The sequence below is a fragment of the Corvus brachyrhynchos genome, unplaced genomic scaffold (genome assembly GCF_000691975.1).
Source record: "Corvus brachyrhynchos isolate BGI_N302 unplaced genomic scaffold, ASM69197v1 scaffold139, whole genome shotgun sequence".
NCBI lineage: Eukaryota > Metazoa > Chordata > Aves > Passeriformes > Corvidae > Corvus > Corvus brachyrhynchos.
The window spans coordinates 1,935,585-1,953,369 of record NW_008246062.1 but is presented as its reverse complement, the minus strand read 5'-3'; the positions used below and the strand labels follow the sequence as shown (position 1 = coordinate 1,953,369).

The window sequence follows — 17,785 nt, the reverse complement described above, 5'->3', positions numbered from 1 at the left end:
AATTTAAAGTCCTAAAGGTAGTTACAGAAGACGTCTACATAAAGCCTTATGACCATTCCAGTCACTTATTACTAAAAATACTATTCTGCCATGCCAAAATCCTGCTATTAGAGGCTTCTGCTCTTTTTCTGTTTGACTGGGCCTTCAGCCTTATCCCTGCCTCCAGGCTGTGAGAGGTCAGGCAATGGAGCTGATGATCCTACTGAACACAGCACAGTGTCAGTGCACCTCAGCAAGGCCTGTTGGGAATCAGTGAGTGTCCTGCACCTCACCCAGACATGACAGCTCTCTTACCAGCATGGCATTCCCTGGTCCTGTGTGCACATCAGAATTACTAAAATCACTCCTGACTTCCCATCAAATAGTGGCTCTAGAATTTGGTTCTTTTCATTCCTGATGCCTTCCCTGTTACACTGCACTGTACTGTATCAGTCAAGGCTGTGTACGTGCACTGTGCTCTGCTTTTCTGCAACTTACCTGCTATAAGTATTTTATTATGTTCAGTATATTTACAAACCTTAAGAGGAATCATTTGTCTATTCCCTAAACATGTGCAGCCCCTGTTGGTTAAAATCCTCCTACTTCGTTAGCCATTATCATTTTTAAAGGTTTTCAAGGGGGTATATTAAAGCTGTTTTCCACTAAGCAGTATGTTAGTAGATTGCTATCTACATTTCAGTATTGATGTTCTGTTCATCTTGTTCAACATTTTGCTGATGGTTTCACTTTGATTTGGAATACCATAACTCCTACTCCATTATTTCCTGACTTTGTCAATGGAGAAATGATACAAAAAAAACCCAAGTCATTGTAATTACTTCTAGATAGAAGCAGAAAGAGTAAGACAAACAAACACAAAATTTTTTCTGTAAAGAGTTAAAAATATTCGTTATTTTATGTGTGAAGAGAGGGAGGAAGGTTACATTTTGAGAAATTCAACTAGTTGGTTTTCAGTTTATAAGTACATTTAAATTCCAAGGGTTTTTAATCTTTTGTGCTTATCTGAATCTAAACAAATGTGGTTTAGTTTCATCCCATCCTTTTGCTTTTTCTCCTGTGGTTTAAATCAGGAATCGCTCCTGATAGGAGTTACACTGCAGGAAAGTTGGTGTTAGGGTTGTGTCTGGTTCTCCTCTTCCCTGTCTGGAATGCAGTTCCAGGACTGGGGCTGTAGCCATGCCTTGTGTATCCTTATCACAAGCACTCTTCCAAGTCCTGTAAACTGCAAACTCATAAGTGGCATAGGATTAAAATCATGTCTTGGGGAAGATGGGGAGCAAGGTGGAATTGTCTAACTGCAGTTTGAATTTAACTTGTGTTCCCCACCATCCTGCCTTTCAGCAATGGTTTAACATGTATAAACCCATAACCATCAACACAGCACTGCTGACTGAAGAAGCTGATTCTTTTGTGAACAAGCTGGACCCCAATAAAGTGTTTAAAAGCAAGAACAAAACTCCAGTGCTCAAGAAGAAACCACCTTCACAGCCACCAGGCTCCCAAAAGAGTCACACGAGCATGACCTCTGCCAAGACATCCTCACTAGCTGGGAATTCTTCAAGGAAGTGAGCCCGCCAGATCTGACCCTGGACAACATTTGCAATAAGCTTTGATGTTTTCTGCTGCAGAGTCTCAGTGGTTCAGACCAAGTTCCTTGTGCATGAATAGATGTGCCCATGGAAAACACATTGCAGCACTTGCATGAAATATAGCAGCCATGTGGATGTAGTTCCTGGAGACTCTTAAAAAAAAACTCGAGACATCGATTTTATTCCCTTCTGCTACTTGCAGCACATACTTTTCCGAGGACATGAAGAAACCTTTGATGTCACTGCTCCATAAGGAAGCTTCTGTTCCTGTACAACTGCAGCAGTGAAATGAAAGCAAATGTAATTCACAGTAACTTTAACAGACCCATGCTGAAGTAGAGGGTGTGAAGATATTTCTGCCATGTCCTTTGAAAGAAAACTGTCCTGATCTTGCATGCTGTGGGAGCAGGCTGGAACCCACTGGACAGAGAAGTAGCTTTCACTCCAGATAGAATCAAACTGTGCACTTCCCTGTGCTCCTTCCAGCTTCTGCTCTGAGATTCATGGTAAAATGGGACTTGGGACTTCTATGTCTCTGCATTTGCCTAGCCACTTGCTCTGCAGCCCAGACCACTTTTTGGCCTTTGTGCTGTATCTTTTCATATGGTGACATGATTTGCAATAATCGTGAAGCCAGAAGCTGCAAGATCCCTTGTTGCCTCCCTTTTGTGGGAACTGCTGAGCAGAGAGTCAATAGTGTTGGGTTCCATCAGCCAGGAGGACCCCTTGGTTTGTCACACATTCATTGCAAAGCTGGCCATTGAAACAGCCTTTGACACTCTTCAGTTAGGCAGGATCTCACCAGGGGCCACTGAGATCCTACAGTCTTAGAAGCCCCTGATGCTGTTTTCTATACTGTACGTTTTCAGGTTAGAACTGCACTTTGACCCGTTCACTGCTGGTTTTCAGTTACAGCTGATTATTTCCATTACTTTTCTATGCTATTCTGTCTTCCAAATATGCTGGAATCATGGTAGCACCCAACATACTTTGTGCCTAAATACAGAAATCAAAATCACTGTTTTCAAATAAGCATTGACTATTTAAACAGCATCATCTTTAATTTTTGAAATGACCACATAATTACACAAGACAAGCCTACCTCACAGAGATGTTGTGAGGCTTTCATGAGTATTTGTATGGCCTTCAGAAAGATGAAGCTATGCTGTAAATGCTTAATAGTATTTTAATAAATATTTGAATATTTTCCTTCAGAGTGATTGGGTATTTGAAGATGCTTTGGGAACTCGTGGGATGCAAAGGATGTGTGGCAAGAGCAGTGTGCCGGACAGATTGTTCGGGGTGTTTCTTTAATGCAGTGGAGAATCTTTCACTGAGAAGGGATGGGTTACAGTGCTTTTAGCTAATCCCTCTTGAGCTACTCAGAAATTCCCAGTTTATTTCACACAGGCCAAAAGACTGACCTGTGTGACAGCTGTTCCACTTCTGTCCTGCAGTCACTGTACAAAATCTCTGCAGCCAGCAGCCCCTGCTCAGGCGTATTTTGCTGGCTTCCAGCACTGCCCAGGGCCTACATTCAAATGCAGTTGCTGCACTGCCTGGCAGCCACTCTCTGCCACCCTCAGATGACAAGAAATGCTCTAATGCAGCCTCTCAAGCCCATGTGCATCTTGAGACAGGTGAAGGTCTGTTGTAGCTGCTCCACTGATATAGTCAGCTCTAATGAGAAAGCACACATGTCAGTACCTCCCACCCAACCCCACCCCATACCGTAGCAACCCATCAGTTACCCTTTTAATATTGGGATGGGAATGATCATTAAAGCCAGTAAATGCCCTGGAATTCTGTGCAGTAGAGATGTTCTGTCACTTCCTGCTCTTGGAGATCTCTGTGTTTGTTCATGGCACCCAGCCCTGGAACTGCAGTTATGTGCTTGACATACATACCATACTTGCTTAAGCACTTTCTAGAAAAGTTGACTCTTGTCACCCTCCTGGGAACAGGCAGCTTCTGCTACTGTTCTGCTTTGAATCCAGTGACACCTCAAACCTGTAAGGCTGTTGCAGGCCCACTTCCTCGTTCAGATGGAGGTAGCAGAATTCCTGCAGCAGCAGGGCAATCTCTTATATTTCTCATGCATTCAGAGTAGAAAAAAAAGTTTTTAAAAAGTGTGTTGGGGGGGTGGGAGTATTCAGGTTTTTGGAGACGCTGTCACAGAAGTTGTCCGAATTCTTTCCTGTGGTGGTAGTTGGTGTAGCTCAAGTCAAGAGTGTCAGTAACACACATGGTTCTTTGATGCCAGCATGTTCCAGCAGAACTGTGGCAGGATTCAGGAGACCCTGTAGTTTAGTTTACTAATTTTTCAAATGCTTCCTGAATGTTCAGATCAAAAAAAACCAAAAGTATGAGAAAAACCCAAACAACCCAACAGGTTCATGTTTCTATTTTAGACTGTCCTTGTTCTTCTCTCTTCTGTGCTCTGCCAAACTAGGTGTTTGTTAGGGTGACAGATACACAAATGAAAGCCTAGGCCCCTGGTCCATCACTGTAGTATCTACCTCTTACCAAAGTATATTTCAGATGAAAATTTCTGTGTTAATTAAATTAATCATGTTGGTCCTGCCACTGTTGATGCATGTATTTTGATTTATATGAATATATATGTATCTGGAGATTTGTAGCTCTGCTTTGCTTTTCTTCAGAATACAATGATTGTTTGTGGATTGAGTTTTGGTTTATCTTATTTTTATTTTTTTTTTTTCATACAGAGAGATTGAATAATTTCTTCAGGTCACAGTCTGGTCTAGCCCTGTGCAGGTCTGCCCAATATCTCAGATACCAAGTTTGTCCATTTAAGCAGAGTAGGTTTACTGAAATCTAGTCCCTCGTCTGTCCACCTTCATGGTGGATAAACAGATGTGCCCTTCACATGTGTTATCAAAGCACGTGGCCGTCACAGTTTCGAAGTCTCTGTGCCTGCCTCTTCTTTCTTATTTTCAGTTTCATGGTCAGGTTCGTTGTGAAAACCAATGCAGGCTTTGTAGATGAAAACACCAGCAAGACATCCCAGAATTGGAGCTGCAACTGGGACCCACCACCAGGAATGGTCAGCCCTGAAATGAAACACAGAGGAGGCAGCTGGTGAGCCAGACTGGAACCACTGCCCTGCCACCACATCGTGCTGGGACAGGAGTGAGCTGTGTGAGCAGAGGAGTCTGTCCCACTCCAGGCACTAAGCCTACAATTGGCTTACACAAATTCACTGTCCTCTCACATGATTGCTGGAGGGAAGGTCATTTTCCCCATCAGTGTGGAAAGGTGGCTCTACACTGCAGGTTTCTTTTGTCCAAAAGAAATGGGCTGTGTGGTCTTGATGAGTGGACTCTCAGACAGACATAGGCATTTTGCCTCCCTGTTTCCAATCACATCTGCAACTCCTCTACGGAGTTCTCAAATACATTTTCTGGAAATTTAAGGAAAATGGGTGTCCAGGACAGGAGACTGTGGTAATGATCTCACTGTAAGAAAAGCCCGACACCATCTTACTAGATAGAGGAAGGCAGGGTTTCATCTCCAAATTCAGACTCTAAATTTAGGAGACCTGTTGAGCAATGCACCTGCATTCAGTCAGCTGCATTCTGGCTCTCTGGTCACTGCAAAAACCAGCTGGATCTCCAGTGAACAGGCAGACAATTTGGTGCCCAAACAGGTATCTGAGTGCCAAGCCGCGGAATCCCGTGCAGGAGAATTAGGGTACTCTAAATTTTGTGTACCTAATGCACAGGGCTCCTCTAGGCACACTTTGCAGTAGTATCATCACTTGGTCCAAAGAAAAAGGCTGCATGACACATTTAATCTTGTGCTTATCTCCCCCCTGGCAAGCTGAGCAGTGTAAGAGCAGAACAGGTCACTCACGTGAAGACGTCCATTCCCCAGCCAGCCATTGCCGTGAAGATCCTGGGGGGCAAGTCCCTGGAGGGGTTTATGGCATAGCCTGTGTTCAGCCCCATTCCCAGACCAATGCCCAGGACCAGCATACCCGAGAGCATGGGCTGAGCGCCTTTCAAGGCTGCGTTGTTTTTCTCATCCTGGATGACTAGAACGCCCAGGATCAGCATAACTGTTGCTGTAAACTGCAGGAACAGACAAGGGAGAAGAACCGCTCAGGAGAGAGAATGGGGAAGGCTGAAAGATCCTGCTCAGCAAAGAGGGAGAGACTTCCCAGAATGAAAGAGGAGATGAGATTCATGGTCTGGTCAAGGCAGGAAGGACCCAACTCTTATTCCTTCCTCACAGGTGGACTGAAGAAAATTCTCTCAGCAAAAACCTCATCACCTTTGCTGAGGTTTTCTCAGCAAAAAGCCTCATCACCAAGACTGATACAAACTTCTCAGCAATGTTCTCTCTCTCCATCTTTCAAGTCAGGGAAATGGGTTATTTTAAGTACATTCTGTCGAATAGAAGCAGAGCCATAACAAACTGCTCACGAGACAAACCTGATCCTCCCTAGAGGAAGTGATGTTTTATACAGCCTGTATGCAGATACCAGATGCTCACCTGGGAAACTGAATTTCCCATCAGTGACTACATAGCTGGTATTTGTAGATTTGCAGTGCTTGGGACATCAAGAAGCATAGTTTTGATAGAGGTGATGACACCTGTATCTTCCTGCTTCAGAAAATGCAGCTGGAGAGACATGGACTGCTTGCACAGACACCAGCAAAACCAGAAACTGCAGCTTTTGTCAAGGCATTGTCACTCTTATTTGCTTTCTTGGGCATCAAGGACACTTCCTGGTCCACAGGAGGCTGAGGGGATCCACTCCCCACTTCTAGGGTTTTCCACTCCCACCATCCTTTTCATCATGCCCAGGCAGGAGTTTTGTCAGCTCAGAGTCAAAATCATAGACTTCCAGATTTGCATTGGAAGTGAATCTTCCTTCCCTGGTGTCTCAGTGCCCCACATCCCCTGAAGCATCCCTTTCCTATTTCTGGGCATCTGGACACTGTGCTGTAAGCTGGGAATCCACTGCACAGTCTCAGTGGGTCTGTTCAAACATAGAGGTTCAATCCAGGCTGTGCTCATGTGGGGACAGTCCCAGGCTCTCCATGCTGGGGAGAGACACCCAGCGCAGCTGCCAAGGAGCATGGATTGGGTGTAGAATCCAAATAGGGATTCAGCCCAGAACCCAGAGGAGATGGCTGGTGATACAGCTCAGCTTCTCACTTCCCACTGCTTGTGCTGCATGCAGGGAAGGTGTCTGGAGAGGCCCTGGACCAAGCTATGGAGCAGCCTTCAGGTATTACCCTTTAGGCCCAGCCCTTTAGGCTTGCCCCGCCACCAAGATGCCTCGGATCTTGCCTTTCAGGCACCTGCCTGGATGCTGGGCTCCTTGGGGAAGAGGTTGTGGTTGTGTCTGTGTATGTAGGGCTGTGGGGACCCTGTAGCAGCCTTGCAGCAGCACCTTGTACTACCCACCTTCTCCTAGCACACCACAGCCATTCCCACTGACCTCTGTGAAGAAGGCTCCCTGCAAGGATACACTGGGAGCAGGGTAAGTGGAAAAGATCATCGCTGTGGCAGTTGGTCCTGACACTGTAAGGTTTCCTTGGGTGTAGTCGTAAATAGCATCTAGGAGAAGTGGGAATTACGGAAGTTAGCACAGTGTTGATCCCACAGGACACACACACACAAGTCCACCTGTTGCAGCCAGCACAGACATCAGGTAGAAGGAAGGCAATGGAAGACGTGATGGAGGTGATACACTCCTCGCAGGGCATGAACTCACCAATACCTGTTACCCACACACTTTGATCTGCAGTCGCTTCCTTACACCTACCAGCTCCCTATCTCTGCTCCAGGAGCCTGGGGTAGCCTGGATGGTCTGCAGGCAGTGGAGGCCTCCAACCCTCTGCCCCTCAGAGACTGAGACATGCTAGAGACAGTGGGTGGTGGATCCTCTGCTCACAGCTCAAAACCCCTGATGGCTGCAAACCTGTGTTCCACAGACCAGCAGAGTCCCCCCAGACCTCCAGCAGCACCTAATGCATGGTAGTTCATGTAAATAAAGCTCCTGCAGACCTGGAAACAAAATGCTGACAAAATGCAGCTACTGCCCTTCTGCTGAAGACAGGTTTTGGAAAGTGGGAATGCCCTGAGTAAAAGGAGCTGTGTTCTCCAGGAATTGTGTATCCTTCCCAGAGGTATATCTGGGACCTGCTCTGAACTTGAGCTGTGAAGTCTGTCCCACAAGCCAGGAGCTTGCCCTCCTCACCCAGAAATCATGCTAGGTACTGTAAAAGGACGTATTTTTGACAAGAGTGTGAGCTGAATGAAATTATACCTACAGCAACCTCTGTGATAAAAGACACGACCCTACCATAGTAGAGGGCAAAGACGGTGGCTGCTGCCATAAAGGAGCCCAGGAACTGGCCGGTTATATAAGCTGCAAGCTTTGTCCAGGAGAGGTTTCCTAAAACCCATTGTGTAATGGTGATGGCAGCATTCAGATGAGCTCCTGCAAAATCACAGAAAAAGAGAGGCCTCAACACTGGTGCAGCTGTTTTGGAACATGTGACGTGGTGGATGCCCCATCCCTGGAAACAGTCAAGGCCAGGTTGGACAGGGCTCTGAGCAACCTGCTGCAGTTGAAGATGTCCCTGCTCATTGCAGGGCAGTTGGACTGGATGAACTTGAAAGGTCTCTTCCAACCCAAAATATTCTGTGGTTCTATGCCCCATGCCCCACAGTAATCACCCAGACACTGACCCAGAACAGCAAGACTCTCTCAGGTCAGGGTCTTAATCCAGCACAGACACAAAATGAGCCTTTCTCTCTCAACAGCTGAATCATGCAGGTCAAAGAGCTCCTAGCTAGTCTTCTAAAAATTCTGTAGACCACAGGCTGCCCCCAGAGAGTGGGTCATCTCACCTGTCAGACATACCTCTCTTGGGATGGCATGAGTTTCCCTATAAGTTTCTCAAGGGGCTTCTCCCTACTGAGCTTAAAAAGAGCCCATACCTCAGCACTTTTTATGTGGCTACTGGTAGATGAGGATGTGTTTTGATGGAACACTTTCTGTCAAGGAGGTTGGCATCACAATAGTGCTTTTGAAAACTAAATGGTTCCAGGTCTGGTGCCCTCAGTGCAAACCGCATGTGTTCTTCAGGCCTCCTATCCCCAGGAGTCTAAATGAAATATTTTTTTTCCCTGCCTAGGTATAAACTTTGGGGGCCAGTAAATGTTCCAGCCTTCATGACCATCTTCTACTCCAAAAGGGGTAAGATGCAGACACCCATCATTTCATCAAAGTGCAGGACAGAGTGAAGTGCATGTACCACCTGCTGCAGTCCAACAACCATAACTGGAATGGGGGTAGATCCCTTCTTTGATCCTCTGCTCTTATGTGAGTATGGCCGGCCATTTCAGAGATCACAAAAAGCATCTTGTGACACAGATGAAGCCAAATTACTATGTCAGGAAGGTCTGAAGTTTGCTTTGTAACCATACTATTGCCGACTGAACTGAGATCCCTTCTGCACTGCCCTCTCTCCTCAACAGATCAGCTCATTCTCAAAAGTCACTTGGGACTGCAGGTCCTGCTTTCCTCAGTCTGCTTTCCCCAGGATGTTTCCACCAGCTCCAAAAAGGACAAGAAAATCAAGAGCTGACTGCTCCTAACTGCTCACATGGAAAAATTTTCCTTTCCAAGCCAGCCCCAAATTTGGACCTCTGTCTGCTCCAACAGTTCAAGAGCAAGAAGTTGCTTTAATTTTCTGCCTATTAGAGCCCTTAATGTCTTCTCCTGGTGGAAACGAATGCAGAAATTGCAGAAGGCAAAGGTAATGCTCCTGTCATGTGGGGGATGCCACCCCATGGCCCCAAAACACCACTTCCCACGTTCATGTGGGGCATCTGTGCATGGGTGTGTGTGATAAGGAGAAAATTTGCATACCATTCCTTTTGCAACATCAGCAGTAAGCTCTCCTTTGCAATAAATTATTTACTTCTCCATGGGTCATATCAGCAGCACGTTTTGGGAGCTCCCTGTCTGCTTGGGCCATGCTGGCATGGGCCAAATGGGGGAGCTGCTGAAACCTGGCTCCCCTGGCCACAACAGAAGGGGTGGCCAAACCTCCTCAACTCTCCCTATCCCACTTGCCCTGTCACAGCTCAGAACACAAGTTTGGGGTCAGTATTCTGAAGGTATATTGGGCGTGCCTGGCTTCTCCTGCTTTTCTTGCCTGGGTGCTCTAGGACTGCTTTTTCTTTTTGTGAAGGCACTGCCCCCCTCCACACCCCATTCCTCCTGTCCCCAACGCACGTGGCCTTTATGGGACATGGATATGTCCCATGCCTGAGTGTGCTGCTCACCAGATACTCCTCTAGCCGCATAGATGCCCATGGTAACACCAATGCCAAATGCCATATTGATGCTCAGATACTGACCAGTGTTTCCTTTTCCCAATACCACTTGTGCCACAGAGGACAAGCCAAAAACCTGTGTAAAAAGAAAGAGAGAAAAGAGTGTTAAAAGTGTTCTTGTTGCTGTGGTAGACTGAGCTTCTTTGCTATTTTTTCTGCAAAAATAATGAGCTCCAAAACACAGGAAGTCTCTAAGGTGACCATGGTCTGAAGACAAAGAACAACCTCGCCCTGCAAAAATTGAAGTGATGTCTGAGACTGGTGCCCATCAAACCAAACTAGGCACTCTCATTATGGTTGGGTATGGGGATACAAACCCCGAACACTCACACCAAGAGCTGGGGGTCCATGGGGGTCATTCACACAGCCACACTGCAGATGCCTCACCCTGAAACCAGGGACATGAACCGGAGGAGCATCACTGTGGACCACCAGGAGACAACATCCAAGACAGATGGAAGGAGGGAGTGCAAATTCTTACTGTCCTTCTTTTCCTGGTGTGCAATTTATTGACTAAAAATGTAGTTTAGGCAGCGTACAGCTGTTTGCAAAACTCTGCACTAATTTTGGTAACATTTCAGCGAAAGAAAGGAAATTCTGGTTTAACTTTTCCATTAAACGCATATATTTTCAGTTTGGAAACAGCCAAAGTTTCAATGTTTTTTTAGTGACTAAAGGAGAATCAGAGAAAAAAACTAAAAGTAAACACTCTCCAGCAGGAAAACATATATTCAAGGCATTGCTCTGTCCTGAAAGAGGGAATTCTATTTCATGCTTTTGATGTGGTAAGAGTGGAAAAATCAGTTCTTTGCGTGCTCTTACACCAAAGTCTGGAGAAGGACAAGGCATCTCTTCAGGTTTCTGCCTAAAAAACCACTGAGGATTTGGAAAGTTTATCCTGTTACTTGGACTGCACTGATGTTTATCCAAGGTGATATGTCTTTCAAGACAAGAAAGTCAGTATGTTCTCCAGCATATAAACTTCTGCTTTGGCTTGTACTGTTTAACTGTGATCTTTTCTGGCTACTCTGCCTGCATCCAAATTTTATCTCATGTGTCTGCTTCCCCTCATTTCTTATAGACATCACCCAAATCCCCTGTTCTCCAGAGATGCTGCTCTTCTTATCTCTCTTGTAGACACAGACCACACTCTGTGCTCTGCGCAAAGCTACAGCCCCCACAGTGTGAGCCCTTCTCAGTCTGCCTCAGCAAAAGCCCCCAGAAACAGTTTGTGATGTCCCCCTAACATCTGCAAATTACACAAATTCTGTATATGCATCTCTGATTTTTCCAAAGCCAGACCCAAGAGACAACAAATGTGTAAGGCGCAGGTATTGCAGGAGAGCACACATGTGCAGAGAGAGCAGTGCAGGGCAGGAGACATGACTGAGCATAAACAGCATTATCCTGAAAAAAACACATGATAGGCCACAGAATCTGTTTTTCAGCACAGATCCAAACCTCTGGTCTTTTCCTGCATCCTCACAGTCCCAAAACATCGTTTATTTTAATTCCTTCTTCCCTAGTCCTTGTGCTGCTTAGTCCTGCTGCCGGGTTCCTCTTACCAATGCTGCCTGTCCATTAAACTGAGAGGCCCTGGGGTGAGTGTTGTGGTCCAAATAACAGCCATTCAGGCATCCTGGAGATGCATCCAGCACATTGCCTGTTGCACTGAGGGCCAAGGCGCTGCTGAAGAGTTGGGTGCTGTATGCTTTGTTCTGATGCTGGATGCTTCCTGTCTTCAGCCCATGTGCAGTGCCCTCCTTTTCTCTCTTCCCTCTCATGGATCAGTGATGGAAGAGCCAATGTGAGCTGCAGGCTGCAAAATCTGCCTTGAACTGTCAGAGTGCAGAGTAAAGTCTCCACCTCATACTGCGTCCCTGGCAGGACAACCCTGAAGTTGTCCTTCGTCACCTAAGAACTTCTACCACCAAATAACAGAGAATGAAAAAAGCAAAATGATTTGCTAAGCTGCTGCAGATGAGTCACAGATGTCTGTACTCTGACTTACTATGGGTGCAAAACTACCTGGGAGTGTAACTCGAAGAGCTAAATGTGCAAAATGATGAGATAAAAAGCAACCGTGCTCTGCATAGGCAGTTGTTGCCCTTGGAAATGAGCACCTTTCTTGGTACAGAAAGCTGTGTCAGAAGGTCCCTATGCTAACACAAGTCTTAACTTCCTCCTCTGTTAATCTCCAAGTACAAGTTATTTGGGTTATGCCCAGCCTTTGCATGCCAGCCTCTGTCCAGTCTCAGCAGAGGCTAAGTCCAGCTGTAGCAAGTTGGCACAGACAGATAGTGGGCCTTCTCAGAGGGAGGATCTCATTCTGCCATGTTGATCCAACAATCAAAGTCTCTGGTCTCAGTGGGTACTTCACCCCCACCAGGGATCAATCTTGACTGCAAAACCTTCCTAGTCCTCTACCCAAACACTTCTGAAGCAGCCCAGGAGCTCCAACCCACTTAATTATTTCTTTGTGAAACACATCCCTCAGGCAAGGGGGCCGTTTATGTATGATTTACATAAGCACAGAGGCAGTTTATGTATGATTTACATAAGCACTATTCAACTGGCAGCAAGAAAATCAAAAGTGAAATCCTGGCATGCTTCACACCCTGTAATTATATTTCCTAATGCTGGCTTGTGGTTTTGGAGAATTTCTCTGGAAAGTTCATTACCCTGGCAACCCCGAGAGGAAGATGGATGAATGCTGTTTTCATTTCACAGTTGACAGTGATAGAAGAGTCAGGGTCTGCTTTCCAGAGTTGGGATCTTTCAGGGGGTGTGGCACAATCATTTTAGACACTGATCTTTGACTTCATTCCCAAACGCTTCCTCAATTTTCTCCTAGAAGAAAACTGAAAGAGCAACATGTCCAGAGAAGGGCAGTGGAGCTGGGGAAGGGTCAGGAGTACAAGTTTGATAAGGAGCAGCTGCAGGAGCTGGGGATGTTCAGCCTGGAGAAAAGGAGGCTTAGGGAGGTCCTGATCACTCTCTCCAGCTCCCTGACAGGAGGGTGTAGCGAGGGGAGGGGTGGCCTCTTCTCCCAAGTAACAAGTGACAGGACAGAAGGAAATGGCCTCAAATTGTGCCAGGGGAGGATTAGATTTGAGGAAAAATCTGTTCACCAACAGGGTTGTCAAGCATTGGAACAGGCTGCCCAGGGAAGTGGTGGCTTTTACAGATATTACATATATATAACACCTTGGAGGTGTCTAAAAGACATGTAGATGTGGCACTTAGGGAAATGCTTTAGTCGGTGGCCTTGACAGTGCTGAGTTAATTGTTGAAATCTTAAAGGTCTTTCCCAACTGAAATGATTCACCTACTTCACTCTCTCCCAGCACTCACCTCCCTTTCCCTGCATTACTTTTGTGCTCCAGAAGGTTTTTGGCACATGGTCTGCCTGCCAGGAAACTGCCATCCCACCAAAGCAGAGGGGTGAGCAGTAGCAACCAACCACTGAGCAATCCCGAGGATGTGGTAGGAAACCACTGACCTTACAAATTGCTGCCTTAATTGGTTGCACACACACACACACACACACACAGACTCCTCCTTACCATGAGGATGAATGTTCCTAGTGCTTCTGCCAGCAGCTCCCTCATGGTACAGTTACGAATCTTGATCGCCTTCTTAGTCTTCTCCAACATTGTCCTCCCCACCTCCATAAAGCTGACTCGCTGCTCCTGTTGTGACGGCACACTTCATTGCGCTGAGCCAAGTTACCCTTTGAAACTTGGCACCCTCTCTTCACCCCCAGACACCTTCTCTCCTTTGGTTAACCATGAACAAGCCAATAAAGCAGCAGCTAGCTTCAAAGTCTTTCCCCGCTTCCCTCCCCCCCCATATGTCATCCTATAAAAGCTGTATGGTGGGAGTGCAATATTTCTGTCATGAGGGCATTGGTGATACTGTCCCTCTGCTCAGGAGCAGCCTAACCCCAGAACAGTGGAGCTGTCAGTAGCCTTGATACGCTCCTAAAGCCTGTCTTTCTCCTTAACCTTTTCTGTAGGAACTGAACAGGAATTTGGGCTCTGCATTGTAACCCATTGACTAGTGGTTTGATGCCAGTTTTTTTAAACAGGTGGGATTGGGACCGTTTGCCTGTGCAGGACTATTTGGATGCCTCTTCTGCAGTGAGGATGCTCTGCCTGGAGCTGGTGTGCTCTGCTGTCTGCAGCTGGGAGGAGCACAATGCATTGTTTCAGGTCAAATATTTGCTCTTGTTGAATGCACCTGTGTCTGCAGATGCCGTCACACTCACAAAGAGCCTTTCTACCAGCCACCCCATCTGTCCTCTCATGTAGGGCAAGGAGAAGCCAACCTCAGCAATGGTCTCAAGAGACCTTCCCTCTCACCTGGCTGCCAGAGCAGAACCATTGCTGCCCTGATTCCTCCTCCATCTCTGGATTCCCTCTGTCTATCTCCCTGCTCACCAGGTGCTCTTATCTCTCCACAATGAAAAGGTTTTAGCACCTTTGATTAATCATGGAAAAACTTATATCCACTGAACACTCAAGACCTTTTCCCTTGAGCATTTTCTGGTTCTTTGCTGGTTTTCTTCACCTTCCTCTCAACTTGCTGCAGCTTCTCTGTGGCCCTGGAGGGAACAGCTCTGCAGAAGCATCAGCAGCTGCCCCAATGGGGACATGGTGCTCTGCTCATGCTGCCCCTAGCCTTGCCTTCCTCTTCTCTACTGCGTGGCAAAAGTTCATGAGCTTTTCTTTCACCCACAGGGCACTCAGTAGCTGTATGGAAGAACCTGGGAAGCTGATTCTCCTCTCTTCTCCACAGATGATTGTATGTCTTGTGGCAGGGAGAGTTTTATGGACTGGGGTAATCCCTCCTCCAGTGACAGATTAGCTACTGACCTCAGTGAACGCCTGGCTAAATATGCAGTAAATTACTGCCCTGTCTCTGATACTAAGGATCATTAATTATGATGGATGATAATCATGTTGCTCGCAGGGTGTTTCTACAGCATATTTCCAGGTGGGAAGGTTTTTGTCCTGTGGGTCTGCGAGCTATGCTGTGGCACAGAATAAACCTTTCTAGGTCACTTTGTTCTCTGCCATGCAAGTGTTTATTGGTGGAGCACAAACATGGGTCCTGGAGCACCAGGTTGGGGTGGTGACAAGACCCTCAAGTTTCTTCTGCACATGGTGATTTCCAGTTGACTTTACATGTCACCTGAGATCCTTGCATCGCCACATACAGGAGATCGCACAGCCTTTCTCAGATGGGCAAGGTATCAGTGGGTCGGTAACACCCACAACTGGACCTACAACTTTGTTTTTCACTCCTAGATCTCAGGGAGCCTTCCAAGTGGATTCCTTCCCTGTGGGCAAACAGTGAAGCTGCTGTGTATCTGATGGGCTTTGTCTCCTGCATTCAGGCATTAATTCTAGGCATCTCAATATTCTGATTCGGGCTGAAAAATGGATAGGTACTTTCTGGGAACACCGGATTCCCATAGACTTGCAGTCTTCTCAGGGAAAAATGCAATCCCAGTTTGCAATAGAAATCTTTGGTTTGGTGATAGTATTTGTCGCATAATTTCCAATATTACCACCAAATTCTGTAAAACTCCAGCATGCTTCTAGGAGCTTGTCCTCTCATACAGGTCATGCCACAAGATGGCACTGAGACATTAATTTCTCCCTTTAAGGTGTTCAGAAGGACTCCTCTGTTGGCTGCTGAAAACATGAGAATCCTTTAATTCTGGGGTTCTGCTGGCCATTTTTAGACTTGCTGGTGTTCAAGGAGTGTAACAAAACCATCACCTTTCCGTGGGTCATGTGCACCAGAGCACCTCTGCTCTGCGAGTACACAAACCCAAAGTGTGTGAGCCTGTGCCTGAGTTTATAATCAGCAGAGAAAAACAGGCAGCTCCAAAGGGCAATTCTTCCCCACCTAAAATAAGCATCCGAGGCCTGACCTATGAGTCATGCTAGATACTGGCACTTTCCCTCTGGTGTTTGCGCAGGGACATGGAGTGAAGGGCTCCACCATGCACCCCCATGACCGCCAGGTGGGCTGGACTGCCCCTTCTCCCTGCATCCAGACGTGGTGATCTTGAGCAAGTGAGAGCCATGTGAGTCAGCTAAGGGCTGGATTGCGAATATCTGCTGGTTTCCCAACAGCAACCTGCTTGTACTTGCTCGGTTTCACTTACCCGCAGGGCTGACAAGGATCTCCGGGGTCACTAAATACAGTCCCCTACTGACACAGGCAGCCACACCACATCTGCCCTTTGGTGACCTGGCCACTCTCCATTGTAGTGGTAGACGATTGTTGCCCAACTCCTCCTGTTGGACCCTGTTACCAGAATTTGCTGCTCTGAAGATTAGACACTTTCCTCTAATTTTAGGCCAAATTCTCAAAGCCATTTGTCCATGTGCAGCATTAGCCTGTCACAGTCATGAGTTAACTTATTTCTTGCAGGTGCTATCACCTGAAGTGTTCCTATGAGGTTTGTTAGAAGAGCATTGGCTGCTCATGCTTAGCTCCACACCACCTCCCAATGTTTGCCTTGATTCCCTCACAGGTTGAGACTTTACTCAACATTGGCCCTATGATGATTTTGCCATGTTTTCCACTGCACATTAAGCAGCCACCTGCTAAACAAAACCCACTTTCCCCCTCAAGACAGGTGTGCTTTCAGCACTAGTCACAAACGTCTCAGTTTGGAAAGGAAAGTTTTGGCACAGTCAAGGCCCACTAACAGTCCTGGTGTTGATAACCATGGTAATGAAGAACCAGGAGAATAATGCCCCTAGGTCCTGCCAGAGCAGCCCTGCGAAGAACAAGTACCCAGGCACCCCAGGGCATTCTGCAAGGAATAATTTCTCTGACTCTGTTTGACAGTGCACATGCTTCCTCTGCACCCAGGAGCCCATTTATCTATTTATTGGGCTAATCAGCAGGTGGAACATTGCCACTCCATTTGTTTCAGCCCTGCTGGTGGAGCGTTTTCTCCCCAGAGGCCAAGAGCACGAGCAGACAGCTGAGCAGAGGAGCTGCTCACCACAGGCAAGAACAGCTTGTTCCTCAATCGGACCAAATGAACACAGCACCAAAATATCTCCAGTCACAAGACCTAGCCAGAGAGATCATAACAGCACTGGTATGACCTTCGCTGTCCAGGGCAGACCCTGTTTGACATACCCTGGAACACCCGCTCCCTGTAGTCTGACATTCCACATTCATGGTCTGCTCCTTCTCCTCTTTATGGATGGCAGGCACCAAGCAAGTCTCACCCACCCCACCTGTCTCTGACCAGATGTCTTTGCTCTCCATTCCCAGGATAACAGCCTCCACAGCCTTTCAGCTCACCCATTGTCCCTTGCCCTGAAGCCAGCCAAAGGTTCATCACCTGCACATGCTGCTCTTCCGTGTGATCAGGCTTGCTCCAGTCATACTGGCCAGAAGGATGATCAGGCTTGCTCCAGTCATACTGGCCAGAAGGATGACGTGAAGGGACGTAAGAGGGAGGTGGAGCGACATACGGAGGGATGTGGCGGGGTATTGGTGGGGTCCTGCCTTGGGCATGGTGCTGCATTGCCCCAGGCTGCTACAGCTACCGGGCTGCTACAACTACAGGGCTGCTCAGATGGAGGTAAACCATGAGGTGATGCTGCTGGCAGGAGCAGAATTACTTGACTTTGTTTGTCTTTAGGGGCAGAGCAGGGCTCTGTGTGACAGGGTTGCCAGGGGTGGCCCTGGCCTCATTGTTGGGCAACAGAGTGGAACCCTCCTGGTCACCAGGAACCCATCCACCCCATGCTGGGCCACACTCCTCCTGC

General features: G+C 47.1%; 2 protein-coding genes across 6 annotated transcripts in view; one reads left to right on the top strand and one right to left on the bottom strand.

Annotated features, from left to right (window-relative positions):
- Nucleotides 1-9,754, top strand: part of TPGS2 (tubulin polyglutamylase complex subunit 2) — a 23,765-nt gene extending 14,011 nt beyond the window's left edge. For 3 of the 4 annotated variants that reach the window (XM_017746634.1, XM_017746636.1, XM_017746635.1), the window contains one exon: nt 1,342-2,805. In XM_017746634.1, coding sequence (XP_017602123.1) covers nt 1,342-1,569 — 228 coding nt within the window. In that variant the 3' untranslated portion in view covers nt 1,570-2,805. Of the gene's footprint in view, nt 1-1,341; nt 2,806-8,767 lie in introns of those variants that run through there. The other variant, XM_017746637.1, reaches the window with a different exon arrangement.
- Nucleotides 4,129-17,785, bottom strand: LOC103623844 (aquaporin-7). 2 transcript variants are annotated; one of them, XM_008643018.2, is made up of 7 exons: nt 17,356-17,785; nt 13,541-13,666; nt 9,924-10,050; nt 7,930-8,067; nt 7,063-7,181; nt 5,466-5,683; nt 4,129-4,663 (listed from the first exon to the last, which is right to left on the bottom strand). In XM_008643018.2, the coding sequence occupies exons 1-7, from the start codon at nt 17,539-17,541 to the stop codon at nt 4,504-4,506; spliced, it is 1,074 nt and encodes a 357-aa protein (XP_008641240.2). In that variant the 5' UTR covers nt 17,542-17,785; the 3' UTR covers nt 4,129-4,503. The 2 variants fall into 2 exon arrangements, with proteins under 2 accessions (XP_008641240.2, XP_017602122.1); XM_017746633.1 differs by having other exon boundaries at nt 9,999-10,050.